The sequence below is a fragment of the Sebastes umbrosus genome, chromosome 10, assembly GCF_015220745.1.
Source record: "Sebastes umbrosus isolate fSebUmb1 chromosome 10, fSebUmb1.pri, whole genome shotgun sequence".
Lineage (NCBI taxonomy): Eukaryota > Metazoa > Chordata > Actinopteri > Perciformes > Sebastidae > Sebastes > Sebastes umbrosus.
Window position 1 is genome coordinate 10827029 of NC_051278.1, and position 21469 is coordinate 10848497.

The 21469-nt window shown below is 35.3% G+C and overlaps 2 protein-coding genes across 4 annotated transcripts in view; one reads left to right on the top strand and one right to left on the bottom strand.

Moving 5' to 3' along the window:
* Positions 1-7236, top strand: part of LOC119495379 (inositol polyphosphate-5-phosphatase A) — a 169151-nt gene extending 161915 nt beyond the window's left edge. For 2 of the 3 annotated variants that reach the window (XM_037781769.1, XM_037781771.1), the window contains 3 exons: positions 3174-3242; positions 5081-5117; positions 5451-7236. In XM_037781769.1, coding sequence (XP_037637697.1) covers positions 3174-3242; positions 5081-5117; positions 5451-5500 — 156 coding nt within the window. In that variant the 3' untranslated portion in view covers positions 5501-7236. Of the gene's footprint in view, positions 1-3173; positions 3243-5080; positions 5169-5450 lie in introns of all 3 variants that reach the window. The other variant, XM_037781770.1, reaches the window with a different exon arrangement.
* Positions 7237-10212: 2976 nt separating this feature from the next.
* Positions 10213-14777, bottom strand: nkx6.2 (NK6 homeobox 2). Its single transcript, XM_037781773.1, has 3 exons — positions 14180-14777; positions 11817-11989; positions 10213-11019 (listed from the first exon to the last, which is right to left on the bottom strand). Exons 1-3 carry the CDS (start codon positions 14631-14633, stop codon positions 10765-10767), a joined length of 882 nt encoding a protein of 293 aa, XP_037637701.1. The 5' UTR covers positions 14634-14777; the 3' UTR covers positions 10213-10764.
* Positions 14778-21469: the final 6692 nt, after the last annotated feature.

Below are 21469 nucleotides of genomic sequence, written 5' to 3' on the forward strand. Positions count from 1 at the left end.
ACGCCAAAGGTTGCCCGCTGGCTGTGCGGCGCGGCACCAGCTCCGGGAGCGCCGGTAATGAATGTTTAGCCGAGCGAGCGCTCCCTCTCTGCCGGAGGGCCCCGGGTAATTTGTTTATCTGTCTAAAGATTATGCAGCCCGAAAATCCACAATTTTATGCTGCCTTTGTAAATTATCAAGTGTGTGTTTGATGAATGTATCTCCGGCTTTGGGAGGCAGCGGCTCGGGGCCGGCTGCCAGACAAATAGAGAGGTGCCAGTGCGTGGCCCGCTAGGAAAGGTAGAGTGAGGTGGCGGCACACCGTGTGCTGCTGACCCCGCTCCGCCGCCGGATTGGTCTGAAGTTAATTTGGATTTCGCTTTATGGTTCATTCTCAAGCTCTCTGTCTCTTTCTTCTGAAGCGCCGGTGCAGCTCACCGAGTCACAACTGGTAGCACCCACCAGCTCAACCAACTGCGTGTGTAGGTGGGGGTTGGGGCGGCTGTTTAAAAAGTCTTTAGTTCAACCAGACAAGTGTGATTTATACTGCAGTCTGCAGATTCATGTGCGAGCGAGTAACGGCTTCTTTGTGTGCAGAAAGTGATATTGAAACATGATTCCCTCAGATGGGCACTTAGATTACAGCGAGAGAGTATTTGGTCCGGAGGCAAATGTCCACTTTGTAAATTACTCCTTGCTTTTCATTTCTCCTCACTGCTCCGTGTGCAGCACAAAAGTGTGTGAGCGGAGTTCCTAAAGGTGCATTCAGCTCAATGCATACTCGTGTTATTCATAAATCAGATGCTCTGCTACAATTCAATTCAACAAAACAAACTTATGGTTTCCTGAGTTATTCAGAAAAGATAAATCCGGCATCGTTAAAGTTCCCCTTAAACAATCGTATAACATAATTGAGACAAATATCACTTTCTGTTGGTCCCTTGCCGGTAGATTGTCTTAATTGTACTAATGGTTGTCCCTTACAATTCTCTGAACTAAGTGTCTGATTACATAATAAACCCTTAATTACTTAGCAGTTACAACTGGTGCTCTTTTTCAATTTGTCCCCAATATATGAGATTTTCATGGTATGAAAACCACCTCAGAAAATATTACGGTTTCATGGTATACGGTATTACACTATTATTTTTAGTAGTAGTAGTAATTGTTGTCGTAGTAGCATCTGTTACAATGATCCTTAAAGGAACGAGAACAGAATTATAATAAACAGAACCACAGGGCAGTCAGACTGCTCCTGTCTCTACCTTTAACTCACTCACTTATGTCAGTTTTTTTCAATACCGTAGATCTTTAAATGTACACAATATGTCAACTTTCATACCATGATATACCTTACCTGCCTTACAGCCTTACTCCCAACTATTTATACTAAGTTGCAAACTGAATGGCCGAGTCAGAATAAATATATATTAACTAGAAATGTCATGCAAATGACAAATAAACTGCACATAGTGACTGTACTGGTTTAGGATTTCATCAGCACCCAGGGCTGGACCGGCCATCTGACAGACTGAGCTCTCTCCCGGTGGGCCGACACGACTGTCTTTAAAACAGGTAGATTGGCCCATTGTTGTGTGTTTTTTATCTAAATTGAAACTGGGCTGGTGATGATGATAGAGAAACGTGTCAGTCCCATCCCCACATGCTCTATATGAATATGAATGTGTGAGCACTCAGCTAAGAGGTTGTGTCCTGCTGAGTACAGAGCAGAGAGTCGTCTTCAGTGTTTGACAGATATTAGCAAAATAATTAATGACAAAACACATTAAGAACTGCATTGATTGCTCAGACAGGAGACATCCTCATTAGACGGGCTCCTTCGGAAAACACCAGAAAACACCGATGGCAGCAACTTGACAATTGTCAAGTCAAGTCAGTTTTATTTATATAGCCCAATATCACAAATTTGCCTCAGGGGGCTTTACAATCTGTACAAGATACGACTCTGTCCTTTACAGTATGACCCTTTCCTCGGATGAGGAAAAACTCCCCCAAAAAAAACTTTTAACAGGGATAAAAAAAAAAGTGGAAGAAACCTCAGGAAGAGAGAACAGAGGAGGGATCCCTCTTCCAGGACGGACAGACGTGCAATAGATGTCGTGTACAGAGTAACGCAGTAAGCATTAAAAAGTCCACTGACAGTGCTGCATTTCCCATATACACCACACAGACGTTTATGGGCTCCATGAATGAACGGAAGAATTATTAACCATCATTGATAAACCTTACAGTGAAGGTGTCAATAAATAAATTTAAAAAATAATAAAAAATTGGGTCTAATGATTATTACTTACAAAAGTTCTGATCAGTCAGGCTGGTTATAAATATGAACAGCTATTTACAGAATGTGTGGACTAAAACACAAAAGAAGCCTAATTTTTCCTTTTACAGTAATTCACTACTAACTTATTAAAATATGCAGTAATTGAGATCCGTTTTGCCGGAATTAGAGGAAGCAAATTTGGGCTTTTACAGCCAATATTTTTCTCCGCGGGGGCCATGACCCCAGACCCCCTAGTTGGCTACTTTTCCCCCACTGGCTGTCTACTCCATATACTTGTGGAAAGCTCTGTTCATCATAGTGGAGTATACAGTTTTGCAATGCCATTTTGGTAGGTATATAACCTTCCTTAATTCCCTCTTACTCTACATGGCTTTAGTGGTGGCACAGTTGGTACAGCCTACGTAGGGGGGATTGGTGGTGTGTGATTGATTGTGGTGGGCCGTTTTTTGTCCCAGTTCAGCCCCAAAGAAATTATCATTGTCCTGCAGATATTTACGATTAATTTTAATCTTCAAATTCACAACGACACAAAAAAAAAAAAAAGAGTGAAGCTACTATCCTCTGTTGTTAATATGAACATGTTTTAATCTCATTCTGCGGTTCTAGGTGACTTTTATTTTGAAATAAACAAACATAATCCCGCTAATTGTGCTTAATGAAGCCGGTACATTGATTTCTCATCCATGAATGTGTCATAAAACATGACACACGTAATGTAAATGACTCTACTGTGTAAACACAAACACGGTGCTGCTGACTCGGCATCCTGTGTGTGTTTACTGTGTAACAGCTGCAGCACGGTGTGGAAAACCTCATTTCATACAACGAATTAAACATGTTGTTCTGCACGTTTTCATCCCCCGAAATGTTTTATTTTGTGTGTCCGCAGCCTGAAAATGAAGAGAAGTCAATAGTCTATGATAACATCGGGCCAAATGTCTGCATGGGGGACCACAAGGTAACAACATCTTCACTGTGTTGTGATGAAACTCGTCATTGTAAACTGATTCTGTTATCTAGTAGTGAAACAGCTGTTGGTATTACATACTGTACATCTGGAATGTGTTGCAACTATATGAGGATTATAATGTTATTGCAGGTATTAAGATGTGGTTTACTTTTACTGCACAGGCTGTCACTTGCATTGATTTTATTGCAACTTTACGTTTATATTGGGCTCAGTTATCAACAAATATCTCATTATTGAAAGTTTAAGTGCCATTATTACCATTTCTTTAAGTTTAGTTTCCAACAGTGGTGGAAGAGGTACTCAGTTTTTTCACTTAAGTAAAAGAAGAAATACCATGGTCTAACAAGTATAAGTCCTTGATTCACAATGTTACTTAAGTAAAAGTACACAAGTATTATCGGCAAAATGTACTTAAAGTATCAAAAGTAAAAGTATTTATGGCTCCTTTCACAGTGTTATAGAATATTCTATTTCATCACTAACAAATACATGTTAGATTGTTTTAATGTAGTAGTTCGTCAAGGTGGAGTCAATTTTAGATACTTTGTATACTACTTGTTATATTAGTATTAGGGCTATCAATAGATTAAAATAGTTAATCGGGATTATCGCAAATTAATCACACATTTTTTATCTGTTCAAAGTGTACCTTTAAGGGAGATTTGTCAAGTATTTAATACTCTTATCAACATGGGAGTGGGCAAATATTCTTGCTTTATGCAAATGTATGTATATATTTATTATTGGAAATCAATTAACAACACAAAACAATGACAAATATTGCCCAGAAACCCTCACAGGTACTGCATTTAGCATAAAGAATATGCTCAAATCATAACATGGCAAACTGCAGCCCAACAGGCAACAACAGCTGTCAGTGTGTCAGTGTGCTGACTTGACTATGACTTGCCCCAAACTGCATGTGATTATCATAAAGTGGGCATGTCTGTATAGGAGAGACTCATGGGTGCCCATAGAACCCATTTTCATTCACATATCTTGAGGTCAGAGGTCAAGGGACCCCTTTAAAAATGGCCATGACAGTTTTTCCTCACCAAAATTTAGCGTAAGTTTGGAGCATTGGGGTAAAAATGTCCCAGTGAAATTTAGAGGTGTAGAAGTATAAAGTAGCATAAAATGGAAATACTCAAGTAAGTACAAGTATGTCAAAATTGTACTTAAGTACAGTATGTGACTAAATGTACTAAGTTATATTCCACCACTGGTTTCCAATAGTGTAAATGATGTTTCATGTGCTTTACCAGATAGACAGGAAGAACATTTTGAAGCATAACCCCTGTGATAAAGAATTAAAAAAAATATGTAGAGTACAAATATATTCAATCTTGCAACTAAATTTCACCTACCACTTATTTGAGCAGTATATTTAAGGAACAACTTAAAGAAGTGGAGCGAGAAAGTCAGAGGATGTTTTTAAAGCTGACTGTATAGAAAGTGTTTAACACCGTCGCTCCAGTCTCCGCGGTGTCAGACAGAAGGTCTTCCGCTGAAAGAGAGGCGCCTTAAGTCAGGTCTTTCATCAATACTCAGTGTGCCATAGACAGTAGTGTGTGTGTGTGAGGTGACCTGAGCACACTGACGGATACTGCAGCGGCCCTCACCTCCCAGCCACACACTACTGCTAAAATCACAGCTGGCTATGTTTAAAAAATGTCCAATGTAGTTAGCACACGGGCCCAAAAATGCCCAGTGCATGGTATGTGAGTTTAACCTGTGTGTCAGAGAGGGAAAGAGTTTAAACTGGTCTCAGAGAGCGTTCATAAAAACTCTGTTTTCTTTTTGTTTCTGTTCTGTCCCCCTGCCAGCCCGTCTTCCTGTCCTTCCGAATAACAGCGGGGGCAGGTAAACCTAATGCAAATAAGCACAAGTGTTGTGTGGTGCAGTGATGTCGTGGTAAATATTAATTTTTTCTTTCTTATAATTCTTCCCATGTTGCTGTTGTTTGCTTTGATTTGCTTGATTTTTCATAACTTTGAACTAATGGTTTGAAGAGTTTTATAACAAAAAAATAAGACATCATGAAATGATTAAAATGCTTCAGTCATTTTAAGACATTTACTTACAAACTTACTGCATCTTGTGCTTTAACTTTTGAACAAAAAAAAAGTGGGTCATTTTTTTATTTGATTGAAATGAATGCTTGGTATTTATGAATCAAATTTTTTCTCATGACAGGGAAGTGTTGCCAAAGGGGGGAGAAGATATTCCGTGAAGCGCCTCTGTGAGAAAACACCAGAGAAAGAAAGAAACACACACACCCACATGCATGCACACAAACACACACACACACACACACTTTGCACAAGCGTACACTGAAGACGAAGTTTTTCAGCAGTGCTGACCAGCTGCAGTTGTCCTGACACCTCATCCATACGAAAACGCAGCCGTTTTCTCTCCATAAAACACTTGTTGAGATGTGGACGAGCACCCGAGGGCCCGGCTCCAGACAAGACACACATCGCTGACCTCACTGTTGCCATGCAACCCCCATTCCCCAGAGAAGAAGAAAAAGAAAAAGGACGCACAGACAGACGGACGGACGGACGGACGGACGACTCTTTTCCCTGCCACAGCCTCGTTGCCAAAACTCTAATTGAAATCAGTCCTACTACATCCTTTTAGACACCGTACTTGCCATTTTTAGGTATGCTCTCTATGTATAGAAGCTACTTTCCACACAGTATGTAAGGTGTTTTAAGAAAAGAAAAGTGCAATGCAAAAAAAGTTGTATATCTATATTGTTAGGTTTATTTGTACATTGGACAGTTATAACATAGAGTTGTTGATGGTTTTAGTGCTTTTTTCTGACCAAACTTTGTGGTCCCTTTGTTGGAATAGATAGAAAGTTTCTGTTTATTTCAACAATTTATACATACAGTATATATATATATATATATGTATACATTTTTGTTTTTGAGTTGTTGTGTGCACAACACACTGCCATGCCTGACACATCAGTTCATTTTATATACTGTACTTTTTAAAGAGATAATTTATAATTCTTACCAAAATGTTTATGCTGAAGTTGTGCAGACAGGCAGACAGACAGACGGAGTGACTGCTGGCTGTTCCTGCAGCCACAGTGACCTTTGAATAGTCAGCAGCAAGAGGAGAGAGAGGAGCTGTTCAGTGATTTATTGCCTATCCAAGAATGTTTTAAGCAGTGCCATAGACCATGCAAGTATATAAGATAATGTTTCATATATATAGCACTCTCTCACGTTATTTCATTATTATTCTTACTCTAACTTATTTCTATAATATTATGGTTCTGAATGTGATATTTTAGATAGGCTTGGGTATCCTTAAAAATGTTTTTGTTTTTTTTGTCAATTTTTTGTTACTGCATTATGGTGCCAAGTAATCCTACACATAAATGAAGTGTGTAAGAGTTATAAATAAGTCAGATGGTAAAAGGTATTGATTGTGTAATGTTTTAAAAAAAAAAAAAAACTAGAGAGAAACTCTAAATGCTGGGGGGAAAAGCAGGAAGATTTTTATTTGTATTTGTTTTATTGTGTGTGTGTGTGTGTAGCCTTCAGCCTTCATTGCGAATAATTTGAGCATTAAAGAGGCTATTTCTTTTTTTTTATCGATTTCATTTACTACACTACAGATTCAGACTGTGTGAAGCCGTCAGACTGATTAGAGAGTGATTTTTTTTTTCATCTAAATCACAGCAAGTGGAAATGATTTTGTGCCTGCTGCAGAATTTATGTTGTCTTGTGTGATTTTGGTTTGTAGGATTTTGTTTTTTGTAAAAAAAAAAAAAGCCCGCTTGTTTTTGTTCCTGCTGGTCATTGTGAGCATCCTGTAGGAGCATAAGCCGCAGTTTTCTCTTCACTCCATCTTATAAAAAAGCAGATAGAGATTTTATTCTATAGCCTCCTTCCTCCTGACGGCCTGGCCTCTCTACTGTAGGTGATGCAGTTCTCAAGCAATAAAAAACCATTAGAGCTCAGCGGCTGTTTGTCCTCATTACTTCATTTCTACCTCCTTAATACACAATAAGAGCTCCTCGTGAAGAGGTCTTCATCAATTAGCCTTCCTCCAGATCATCAGTGTATTATCAGTAGGTTATTACAGCAGTGTGGATGACAATTACACGTTTTCCTCTGCTCGTTTTTCTTCAGGGAGTTGCACTGTGACAGCAGCTTTAATTGGCTTAAAATGGGCCTCTGACCAGACACCCAACGAAAAATTATATTACTAGTCAGAATATCGACTTTATTTAGGATATTTATATTTTATATTGTGCGTTGCTATTACTAATATTCCCGCAAAACGTTTTGTATTTATTATAATTTTGCTGAGTTAAGGAAATACTTATTGAAATGTGCAATCTTTGAGCCCTTTATCGGACAATTTGATCCAGGCTGAAGTAAATTAAATAGTAGTAAGTAGCGAGAGACATTACAATAGGAAATAGATCAAATAAATGCATTATAAGATGGTTGTGCAATTTAAGTGCATAATGGAAATAAAAAAAAAAATACTTTTTGAGCACCTTATTTAATACTAAACCTTCCTGAAAATTAAACTATTCTGAACTATTCCGAATTTCAACAATAACCTTAACCTATACAAACTCCTTTATAACTTATAAAATATTAAGGAAACTTAAATCACACCAAAAGAAAGTTTTTAAAAGAAAAATAATGCAATAAAGTCACTATAAATCAATCTTTATACGCCTGTGCTGTTGGAATATCAGCCAATAGGATGTCTGTAAACAAAAAGGGACATTTAAAATGTATCTTTAGGCCACTAATTCTTTATGAATTATTTAATTCAGAGCCTCATTACCTGTTGTTGATATTTATCATTTGTTTATAAATGATTCCTGAGTGTGATTTCATTTTATGACTGCTAATTTCTGATTGGCTGAATCCAGAATAGATTTTGGACGAAAAGCTCCCATTGATATTAGAACAAACTGTGTAGTACCATCTGAAAGACAGAGAGGGAGCACTTCATGCAAGGATCTGCAAACTATTTACACCAACTATTATAAAAATTATAAGTTTCTTCAGTTAATTAATAATGACCTCAATGGGCCATTTTGCTGGTCAACACCACAGAAAACCACAAAAAGGCCCAAAAGAATTCAGTAATCCTGAGTTAGGAAATAAAATAAGATGACTGCAAAATAAAAACATCAAATATTAAAACCTTTTAAGACTTTTTAGTGACATTTTCTGCTTTGATTTGTAAAAAAGAAATCATCAACAGCTGCCTATAATAATAATAATTATTATTATTATTATAATTGAGCATTTGCTATAATAATATGTTAATAATGCTGTCTAGAATATTTACTTCTTTCTTTATGTAACTTGTTTGGATGCCTTATTGAAAAATTTAAATAAAAGTTGAACCTGTAGACAATTTTTTAATTTCGCTTTGCTTTTTAGTAAACAATTATTATTTTTGAAAAATACACTAAATAAATCAAATGTATTGTGACATTATTACTATTATTATTATTAATAATAATAATAATAATAATAATAATAGTACTAATAAGTTCCTTTTTTTCCACTTCAGACTTTTCTAAAAACATAAATCATTCTCAAATTAAATCAGCATAAATCCTCTAAAAACTTCATCGTTGCCAATAATAATGAAATTCAATTATTGATAGTCATGAATTTATCTTTAATTTATATTAGGCCCATACATTAAAACAAAAACCCATAATAAAACAAAAAAAATGCTTGTTAAATAATTTATTCATAATACAAAGTGTGTTTTTTTTCTTCCTATAACCTTCCCGGAAGCAATAATACTCTCTCTTTTAATTCCAACATATAAACGATGGGTCCAGTTTTCTCTCCATCTCTCCTGCAGTGTGATGAGGTCAAAACTTTCTTCTCAAAATGAAATCAAAAACAAAACAGTGAAGTCGTTAAAACAAAGCTTGTCCTTTTACAGTGATTATTTACAGCAGTTTATACATTTTGTGTGGAGGAGGGAAAAAAAAAAAAGGGGGCGACGAAAAAACCCTTTGCAGCAGGTTTTTATATCTGATGGGAATAATAAGCGCGTCCACGTCTCCACTGGTTGAACATAACTTATTCAGTAAAAAATATATACAATCTCACGTACATTTTCATCTTTAGGCTACAGCACAAATCATTCATTCATCTCAAACCTGCAACCCCCTCGAAACAGTTTTATTCTCCCATCTTTTAGGAACAACAGTGGAAACCCTGCATGGTTAAACTGCATGGAGCTTTAGAAGCATCACAAGCCTCGTTTACACTGCAGCTTTAAACATGCGTCTGGGATCCGGATCAGAGTTGGATGCTCATAATAAATCAGTTTTGTTATCTAAAAAATTATTCATTCTTTACTTCAGAATGAAAAAAAAAAAAAGACTGGCAATAATGTTTTTTTTTTCCTTAGGTGAAAATATGAGAAACCCAATTAAGAAGAACATTCAATGGTCTCATTACTTGGCTCGTAAAGGTGACACAGGCTGCTAAAAAACAAACTGTGTAGTACCATCTGATAGACAGAGAGGGAGCACTTCTTGCAAGGATCTCCAAACTATTTACACCAACTATTATTATAAAAATTATAAGTTTCTTCAGTTAATTAATAATGACCTCAACGGGCCATTTTGCTGGTCAACAACACAGAAAACCACAAAAAGGCTCAAAAGAATTTAGTAATCCTGAGTTGGGGAAAAAAAAAAATAAGATGACTGCAAAATAAAAAAAAAAAATTAAAACAGACTGACTTTTTTGTGACATTTTCTGCTTTGATTTGTAAAACAAAATCATCAATAGCTGCCTATAATAATAATAATAATTATTATTATTATTATATAATAATAATAATATAATATTAATATAATTATTATAATAATACAATAATAATAATAATAATATAATAATTATTATTATTATTATAATTTGCTATAATAATATGCTAATAATGCTGTCTAGAATATTTACTTCTTTAAGTCACTTGTTTGGATACCTTATTGAAAAAATAAAATAAAACCTGTATACAATTTTATAATTTCGCTTTGCTTTTTTCTGCTAATCTTAAGAGATGGAAATAATGTAACAAGTGTCATGAATTATACTTGCACTAGTAAAAGTTACCTGTGGAATAATAATAAAAGTCACATATAATAATGAGAACCAACACTGATCCGGATTGTGTGGATATAATATTTTGTTTTACATTTTTTAAACTCCAGTTTGTATGCGTAAAAACTGATTCTGCGTCGCCAAAACTAATTTCCTATCCCAATATTTTTTTTTTTGTCCTTTCTTTCAATTGACATGACAGAGTTCTTGAAGAAAGTTCAGTTTCTGACAGGAGTTATTATATCTCACAGAGTCTGATGCAACCAAACGCGCTCACCACGTTTTGGTGAGCGCGTCTTTTTCTTGGCACACATTTGGGTTTTTACGCATTACGCACAATGCCATCCCATCAGGCGCATGTTCGTATAGTGTCAGGTGGAAAGGCATCACAAGGTGTCCGAGCTGTTACTGCAGGGGCTGATCAGAGCCAGGTTGTTGGAGGAGGCCTTGTGCTTTTTCAACAGTCTCGTGATTTTCTCGTCGTCTGAGTTTGGGTCCAGTGGTTTGTTGTACTCGTCGTCGTCCTCGTTGTCCGAGCTCTCCTTCATCTTCTCCGTCTCAGAGTCGTGCTTCTTCTTGGCTGTGGCCATTTCAGCAGCGTGTCTCTTCCTCCATTTGGTTCTTCTGTTCTGAAACCAAACCTGTTGATGGAGAAAGATGCGCACAGAGATGCTCAACAGGTCCAGAAATGAACAAGGAATAAACAGAAATTATGCATTAAAGGTCCCATATCGTGCTCATTTTCAAGTTCATACTTGTATTTTATGTTTCTACTAGAACATGTTTACATGCTGTAATGTTAAAAAAAAACTTTATTTTCCTCATACTATCTGCCTGAATATACCTGTATTCACCCTCTGTCTCAAACGCTCCGTTTTAGCGCATTTCAACGGAATTACGTTGCTAGGCAACAGTTTGGGTCCATGTTTACTTCCTGTCAGCTGATGTTATTAAAATCCACTGCAACAGGAAATAAACTGGGACACATTTCGAATGTTTATGTTTAAAACCGCATAATGGTCTAAATATTGTACATTTGTGACATCACAACTGTACAGAAATCCTAACGGCTTGTTTCAAACACACAATTTCTGATAACGGGCTGTGTGTATTTCTCTGTATATTGAGCGTTTTGATAGCTTAACAGTATTTATATAACACCTAAACCTGCTTTATAATATAAAAGAAGTGAAAATCTCACTTTTTACAATATGGGACCTTTAAATTAATCACAACATGTGGATGCACTAAATTAATAACAATAGAAACTAATAATAACATTCATATAAATAATAATAATTGAATAATATAGATTGTATAATGTAATTGACCACAAATAAATGCGCAGACAAGAGTGGGATTTCACAGATTTCAGAGGAAAAGTGACTAAATAATATTTTTCCACATTTGCCAAAAAATAACATGTGCATGTTTTTACCTTGACTTGACTCTCAGTCATCCCTAGTGAGTAAGCCAGCCTGGCTCTCTCTGGACCAGCCAGGTATTTAGTCTGCTCGAAGGTTTTTTCCAGTGCAAAAATCTGCTGTCCTGAAAAGGTTGGTCTGGAGTGTTTCTTCTTTCCATCCTTGTCCAACATCATATTAGCTTGAGCTGGAAAAAAAGAAACCCAAATTGGACATTTAGACAACTGTTTATATTGATAAAAACCTGCAAAAATGAACCCAAAATGAGCCTCAAATATTCCTAAAAAAGCCCCTATAAGTGTGTCTGATGGTGAATTTATTGCCAAACAATTTACAATAGGTAGGCTAGTGACCATAATGATCCCTTATAATATTTATTATAATAGATTTAGATTAGCTGTGATGATTAAATAGTTGTGTGTTTGTGACAGGAAATCACAAGACAAGCATCATAACTATGGATTTTTCTGAATTTAAACAATTAAGTCAAGTCAAATGTATTTCTATAGCAGATTTAAAACAACATGAGCTGACCAAAGTGCTTTACAGACATAGGCAGAATAAAAAACAGGTCAACAGAGCAGACAACAAAATCACACACATCCACAGACAGAGACCAAGATAAAAAAATCCATGAGTAAAAGACTGTTATAATGAGCATTATAAAAAGGCCAATTAGTAATCACAATTCAAGTACATTCAAAAACCAAAGAATGTACTAAACCCCTATAAAAGAGCACCAAACAAGAAACAAAATGAATCCAAAATGAGCCTCAAATATTCCTTAAAAACGCCCCTAGAAGTGTGTCTGATGGTGAATTTATTGCCAAACAATTTATGATACATTTATGATAAATTACTATTATAGTTTTAATATCATTGTTATTTTTGTTTAAGTTTAAGTCCTGACAAATATCACATTATCATTTATTGTTCTATTAGGAACTTCTATGTGATGCTCAGAAGTATAGCCTTGATGGTGACTATAATGAGCCCTTATAATATTCATTATTATAGATTTAGTTATTTTTGTTAATGTGTTTGTGACAGGCCGAAAATCACAAAACAAGCATCATAAGTTAACTCAAAATGAGCCTCAAATATTCCTAAAACGCCCCTCTAAGTGTGTCTGAAGTACATAGTGAATTTATTGCATAACAATTTACAATAGATAGGCTACTGTTATAGTTTTAATATCATTGTTATTTTTTAAGTTTAAGTCCTCACAGTTTAAGTAACACATTATAATTTATTGTTCTATTAGGAACTTCCAGTGACCATATTGATCCCTTATAATATTCATTATAATAGATTTAGATTAGCTGTGCTGATTAAATAGTTATTTTTGTTAATGTGTGTTTGTGACAGGAAATCACAAGACAAGCATCATAAACTCAATTTTTCTGAATTTAAACAACAAGTGTGTCTGAAGTACATGGTGAATTTATTGCCAAACAATTTACTATAGGTAGGCTACTATTATAGTTTTAATATCATTGTTATTTTTTAAGTTTAAGTCCTGCCAAGTATCACATTATCATTTCTATTAGGGACTTCTATGTAATGCTCGAAAGTATGGTGACCATAATGATCCCTTATAATATTCATTATAATAGATTTTTGAATGTTGATGAATGTTTATTTGATACCTTATGATTTTGAAATTTGCTCTTTGTCTTCGTTTTCAATTGTTATGTTTGTTTTATGTATACAACCGTGTAACTGTGGTGCTGCCTATCTTGGCCAGGACACTCTCGGAAAAGAGATTTTTAATCTCAATGAGTTTTTACTCCTGGTTAAATAAAGGTTAAATAAAAAATTAAAAAAAAGATTTAGATTAGCTGTGCGTAAAATAGTTATTTTTGTTAATGTGTGGTATCATATTATAATTTATTGTTCTATTAGGAACTTCCAGTTACCATAATGATCCCTTATAATATTCATTATAATAGATTTAGATTAGCTGAAATAGTTATTATTGTTAATGTGTGTTTGTGACAGGCCAAAAATCACAAGCATCATAACTCTGGATTTTTCTGAATAGTAGGCTACTATTATAGTTTTAATATCATTGTTATATTTTTTAAGTTTTAGTCCTGACAAGTATCACATTATAATTTCTATTAGGAACTTCCAGTGTATGTGATGCTCGAAAGTATAGCCTTTATGGTGTATGATATGATTATGACATGACATAATGATCCCTTATAATATTCATTATAATAGATTTAGTTATTATTGTTAATGTGTGTTTGTGACAGGCCAAAAATCACAAGACAAGTATCATAACTCTGGATTTTTCTGAATTTAAACAATTCAAAACTACCCCTAAAAGAGCCCAAACAAGACAGCCAAGTTAAGAGACAGTTGGACTTACAAGGACTGGGCATCCTCGGGTCCCTCCAGGACATCCCTCCCTGCATCACTCCCGGCCAGAAGATGGGCGCTCTGCCCGGCAGCTCAGCGAGAGGCTTCGGGTGGTAGCGGGTCATCGCCGGGCTGAAGTACATCCCGGCTGCTGCTGCTGCTGCGGCCGCCGTGCTGGTCAGCCCGTTGATCCGCGGGAAGCCGGAGAGCAGCTGTCCGGCCGCGGTGATCGGTCTGCCCAGGATGTCGCTTATTCCGTGCGGGGTGCCCATCTGCGCGGCGGTGAGACAGGAGAGCTGCGGAGCCTTGAATCCTCCACCACCTCCACCCAGCGGGCTCTGCTGCAGCGCGTACGGGAACAGAGACGTCTTCATCTCGGTCATGTTATGCAGAGCTGCCAGCGGGGTGCTGCCCAGGACGAACGCACTCTGCCGGTTAGCCTCCATCTGCCCGATCGCTAACATTTGTGGACATGAAACGCGCACCAGACTCTCTTAGAATAAAGATTATTATAAGGGAATAAAAAGGCGCAGAATGGTGGGAGTCAGGGAGACACTTCTTCTGCAACCTTCTACTGCAAAAACACTTCTTCTGCAACCTTCTTCTGCAAAAACACTTCTTCTGCAAAAACACTTCTGCAGGTTCTTCTTCAAAAACACTTCTGCAGCCTTCTTCTGCAAAAAAAGTATCCTGATGATGAAGAGGAAAGAAGAAGCTGTGGAAATGTTGGAAAAACTTTGCGTAAAAGCGCACTCTTTCCTTCTCTCTTTGTGCAAGAGTCGCCAACAAATGTTTGTTTTGGTCGCAGTCAGCTGTGAGGAGATGGAGGTTTCATGCGTCCTCTGCAGGATTCCTCGCGGTTCTGATGATGCTTTTTAGTGGTTTTGATGGGAACCATTAAAGGGGCTCGACTTGTCTTTCCATAAATTGACTCTTCTAGGTCTGCGGAGTGAAGCGAGACCCGCTGATAATAGCACAGCCACCTGCAGGCAAGCTATTCCCATTGGATGGAGGCTGAGTGAAGCTGCGCGCTGATTGGACGAGACAGAAACTCTTCTGCTTCACACGTGTGAGGCTTCGATGGACTGGGGGTGATGCCTTGATGTGCTGTCGGAAATAGCAGCATCTACTTAAAAATATATATATATGAACGACTCTATTCTGCAGGATTGACTGGATTTATTTATGATAGATGAGGATCCATATGGACAAGTGACGTTTCAGAGCACGTAAAAGTAGGATTTTTTATTTTGAGACCTATAGGCTATACAGACAAGCTGGTCTGCAGGACAGATAATAATGCACACAGTTGCACTTTCATAGACTAAGCTACTGGAGTAACCCTGCACTATATTCATTTTTTACAGTCTCTTCTGCACTATATTCATTTTTTAACAGTTTTCTTCTGCACTATATTCACTTTTTTAATAGTCCTGTATCACAGTTGTTACCCTGCACTATATTCATTTTTAACAGTCTTTTCTGCACTATATTCACTTTTTTAACAGTTTTCTTCTGCACTATATTCACTTTTTTAATAGTCTTTTCTTCACTATATTCATTTTTTAACAGTCTTTTCTGCACTATATTCATTTTTCAACTGTTTTCTTCTGCACTATATTCATTTTTCAACAATTTTCTTCTGCACTATATTCACTTTTTTTAATAGTCCTGTATCACAGTTGTTACCCTGCACTATGTTCATTTTCTAACAGTCTCTTCTGCACTTTATTCATTTTTTAACAGTCTCTTCTGCGCTATATTAATTTTTTAAGAGTTTTCTTCTGCACCATATTCACTTTTTTAATAGTCCTGTATCACAGCTTGTTCCCTGCACTATATTCAGTTTTAACAGTTTTCTTCATGTCCTTGTATTTTTATATCTGGTATATTTTTTTGTACTTTGTACTTTGCACTACTAACTTTTTTAACTGCCTTTTTACTAACATGTTTTGCACTATGGAACTGTGATGCTGGAAACTTGAATTTCCCTCGGGATCAATAAAGTTACTATCTATCTATATATCTATCTATCTATCTATCTATCTACAAAAGTTGTATAATTTATTTTTTTAAATATAATTTTTATACTTGTATTAAAAGGCCACACCTGTGTCTAGAAACTATAGGCCCTAACTCCTCTTCATCCTTTACTGAATCTATTTAATTGTTTCTCAAAGCGTTAAAGACTTTGAGATTGTGGGAAACCAGGATGTCGGAGGAGACCATGAACGCACCAGCAGCCTCACTCTATTAAGCTCCTTAGCGGTGCTGTTAATGACGCGTCTCACACCATGGAAATCATTGTTTCCACATATATGACAAAGAATATACATTTACATTATAAGCTGTTACTGCAGACTGTGTGAGTATATTAAAGGACTCACTCCTAATGTCTGGAGACTGGAAATTAAATATAAAGACCAAAAAAATAAACCTTTTTACTATTTTTTATTAACTTTATATATATATATATATATATATATGTTTGATATGTTATGCGGAAAGGGATTTTCAACTAGTCAGCATGTTTTTTTTTTATTTCCTCCAGACAATATTTTGTGATTGATCCCGGTATACTTTGGGAAATGAGGTCAGAATAAACTGAATTATTCCAGATTGTGTTGTTATCTGCCTTCCTAAAAGATTACACTCACTTTACCTAGAGACATCTTGAACATCCCTATTATTTCACGTTATTTCATGTTTTTCCATCAGGTATTTGTGGATTATAACAAGTGCAGATATAAAAAAAAAAAAAAATGAATTACAGAGTGTAAACTCTTTAAAGGAGATTTCGCAATTTGCGGGTTACCCTTAAAGGACAGTGGGTTTTTATTATAAGAGTGAGATATTTTTTTTGTTTTTTTTAGTCAAACTGTGCTAGAAAGTGTGTGAGAAAAAGCCCCATGCAGCCTCCAGTCATCACTGTGAGTGCTGTAATATTTTATGGAGATGTGAGAAGGTTGTAAGAGTGAAATATGGCTCTATGCACGTTAGCATTTGAAAGGCTTCAGCAAATGCACCTTGCTGCCCATTTGCTCACCGAGGAAAGATTGTGGATTTTAAAAGGTTTTTCAACGCGAGGTGATTCACAATTTTGACTGTATTTCTTCATGTTGAAGTGGATGATGCAGTATATACACACACACGGTTTCTAATTCTGCAAATGGCCCCTCTATTTCTAATTCATACCCCTATATTTCCCCCCTGATCATATACATTTTATTACCTTGTTTTAAAGTCTTTCTAAAATGATCATAAGAGGAGATTTTTTTTTTGAAAATAAATATCTTATAGGCTATAATCAAAGCTGACTCAATCGCTTCGTTTGTGTAAGATGTGAGTGAGTTAAATAAAGCAGCTATACTGGCTGACCTCAGTGTGAGATCAATGGCAAAAAGATTGGCACTTTTTTCCAGTTCATCTGCCGCCAAAGACGAGGAGCTGCCAGCCAGACCGTCACTGTTAAACCATAATCGCAATTTAACATAATGAATTCATTTTTATCTCCTAAATTCACAAGTAATTTAAAGTTTAAACTCTTAAACTCAGATCTGTTACACGAATAGACGTGGTGGTGCTCACTAAACGAATGGAGGGTAAAAAAAAAAAACTTGATAGATAATTATTGAAAGAAAAAAAATATTAAACCAATAAAATAACATTTATTTCTACGATTAAACACCAAGATATTGACTGACACTATACATTATTATTATTATTTTTTTAAAAAGATAATAAAATGGTAATTCATTAGTGAAATTATATTTATAACAACAAGAATAACAATACTTACAATAATAATATAATAATAATAATAATAATAATAATAATAATAATAATAATAATAATAATAATAATAATAATGATAGTCTACAATAATAACAAAGACGAATAAAAGCGTTACGATATATTCTTAATATTTATTTTATTATTATTTATTCATTTAAAATGTGAACCTGTTGCAGTCCAGATGCATATGAGGCTGATTTATAAGGTAAACTCTATTGTGATTTTTATTAATGGCTTGTTGGCCTGCTGATGGTGCGTATACCGCAGGCCTTTTGTCCCACTATTGAAGGGAAATAGGTTAATAAACAGCGTAAAGATAATCTTATCTGAGTGTAACCTCGACACGAATGGGGAATTGACAGAGCAGTAGAGAAGATAAGCAGATGTTTGGACAAAAAGACGCTTGTTGCAGCCAGTAGATCTGCTCAGAGCCACCGAGGCGTTCAGCTGCTTCATCACTGCACCTCTCTGTCCTTTAAACAACCAACACCATCATCATGAACATTACAAATATTACACATAAATACAATATAAATTACAGAAAATGTAAAAAAACAAACAAAAAACACTTACAATATTATTATTATTTTAAAAGCAAACATAGTATTTCACAATTTTAATCAGCTAGAATGTAACACATTTATTTACTGTTGTCAGTACATCTACAGTCTTTCCTTTTAAACACCCATTGGGAAGTCAAATCGAAGAAAAAGGACTGGGACCCCTTTTCAAACATGTGATAACATGTAAATTATAGTCAATGCACAGGACAGTAAAATGAAAGCCTGTATAGTTTGACCAGGAGCGTCCTCTAGTGGCACAAACTGAAACCAACATTAATGGGCCTTTTTTTACGTTTGAGTCCACCTGTTAACACACATGAAAGTGCTCATCATCATGTGATACTTGAGTTAAAGGTCCCATATCATGCTCATTTTCAGGTTCATACTTGTATTTTGTGTTTCTACTAGAACATGTTTACATGCTGTAATGTTAAAAAAACACTTTATTTTCCTCATACAGTCTGCCTGAATATACCTGTATTCACGCTCTGTCTGAAACGCTCCATTTTAGTGCATTACGACGGAATTGCGACGAATTTGCAACAGAATTGCATTTCTAGGCAACAGCTTGGGTCCATGTGTACTTCCTGTCAGCTGATGACATTCACATATACTGCAACCAGGAAATAAACTGGGACACTTTTATAATCTTTACGTTTAAATCTGTGTAAAGGGTCTAAATATTGTATATTTGTGACATCACAAATGGACAGAAATCCTGACAGCTTGTTTCAAATGCGTTTCTGAATACGGGCGGTGTGTATTTCCCTGTGGATTGAGTGTTTCGTTACTTTCACAGTATTTATATAGGACTCAAGTCGGCTTTATAATAAAAAAAAACATGAAAATCTCACTTTTTTATAATATGGGATCTTTAAGACTCTTTTGATTCGATTTAGAAGCTGCAGGAAAACATGTAGACACAAAGCGGAAGTGACGAATTCGGAACCAATGAGACTGGTGCTAGGACTTCCGGGGAACGTCAATAGCAGCGTGACTCTTCAAAAATGAGAAGAGCAGGACGTGGTGGAAATGTTTTATCTGCTTGATGGAGAAACATCTGAACTGGAGACACAAAGTGAAACGTTTTCAGACTGAAGTTTAGCCGTTAACTAGTTTAGATGGATGACGTCACTCATAGTATTGTATGCCATACAATATAATAATATAGTATGTCATAAGAAATATCATAAAAAAGTCATAGTATAGTATGCCATAAAAATGTCAGAGTATAGTATGGCATAAAAAAAACATTTAAAAAATGTCATGGTAAAGTGGGCTATAAAAAATAAATAATATAGCATAACAAATGTCATAGTATAGTATGTCATAATAGTCATAAAAATGTCATAGTATTTTATGCCATAAAAGTTTCATAGTATAGTTTGCCATAAAAATACAGTAAAAATCTTATAGTACAGTATGCCATAAAAAAGTAATAAAATATCAGTTTAGTATGCCATAAAAGTTATAAAAATACCATAGTACATTACGCCATAAAAATACCATTTAAAAAATGGCACAGTATAGTATGCAAAAAAAGTCATGCTATAGTATGCCATAAAAATATAATATAGTATGTCATAAAAAAATAATAAGTAGTAGTATAAAATATAAAATAGAATTATGCCATAAAGAAATCATAGTATATTATGCCATGAAAAAGAAATTATATAGTATGTCATAAAAAATGTCATAGAATAATGTCACCAAAAAAATCATAGTATGGTATGCCATAAAAAATATTAATATAGTACGCCATAAAGTCATAAAAAATGTCATAGTGCAATATGTTATAAAAAAGTCATAGTATAGTATGCCACAAAAAATATTATCATACACTATGCATAAAAATGTCATGGTATAGTGTACGATAAAAAAATATAATTTAGCATAAAAATGGCATATCATAGTATGTCATTAAAAAAGTAATAAAAAACAGCATAGTATTGTTTGTCATAAAAATGTCAGTGATTAATATCATAGTATAGTATACCATAAAAAATATAATATAGCATAAAAAATGTCATTGTATAGTATGCCATAAAAAGGCCATAGATTAGTACGGCAAAAATGTTAATGGTATGATACAAAAAACTACTATGCTGTAGAAATGTCATAAAAGATGTCATAGTACATTGTGCCATAAAATGTAATTGTAAAGTATGCCATAAAAAAAATAGCATCGTAAATGTCATAGTATAGTATGTCATAAAAAAGTCATAACAAATGTCATAGTATGCCATTAAAAAGTGTCATAAAAATGTCAAGGTATATAGTATGCCATAAAACAAATATAGCACAAAAAATATGATAGTATAGTATGTCACAAAAAAGACATAGTATGGTATGTCATAAAAATGTAAATTAGCATCAATAAGACACAGATTTTTTTAATTATATATTATTTTATGGACAAATGTGCATTAAGGAGAGATGAGTTTTCAGTCTGGGACGGAAGATATACTGGGTTTCTGATGTCAATGAGGAGATCAGGTTGCAGCAATAATAACAAACTTTATTTATATAGCACTTAACATGCGGTATCATAATCTGAGGGCCAACCCAACATGTAATGGGGTTGTTAAGACTTTTGAATTCAAACAATAGAAGGCATTAAACAAAGTGAAGAAACGCCGTAGTCCTCAGTTTTGGTCCGGAACTCTGCACACATCTAGAGAGAGAAGAAGAGAAGGACGACATAAGAATTTGCATCACATTCACGCGCCTACTACTACAACATAAAATACAACTACTACTATTACGACAGGGGCTCTCAAATTCAGGATGACTGTCTGCCAATTTAGGAAGCCAGCATATAATTGAGGGTCGCACAGGAAAAGTGTACTATATTCAGATATTTCTATGGCATGCTAGTACCACTTTTCTGACCTTAGTAAACATTAGTATAGTATGTTATAAATATAATGTCATATTTTTGT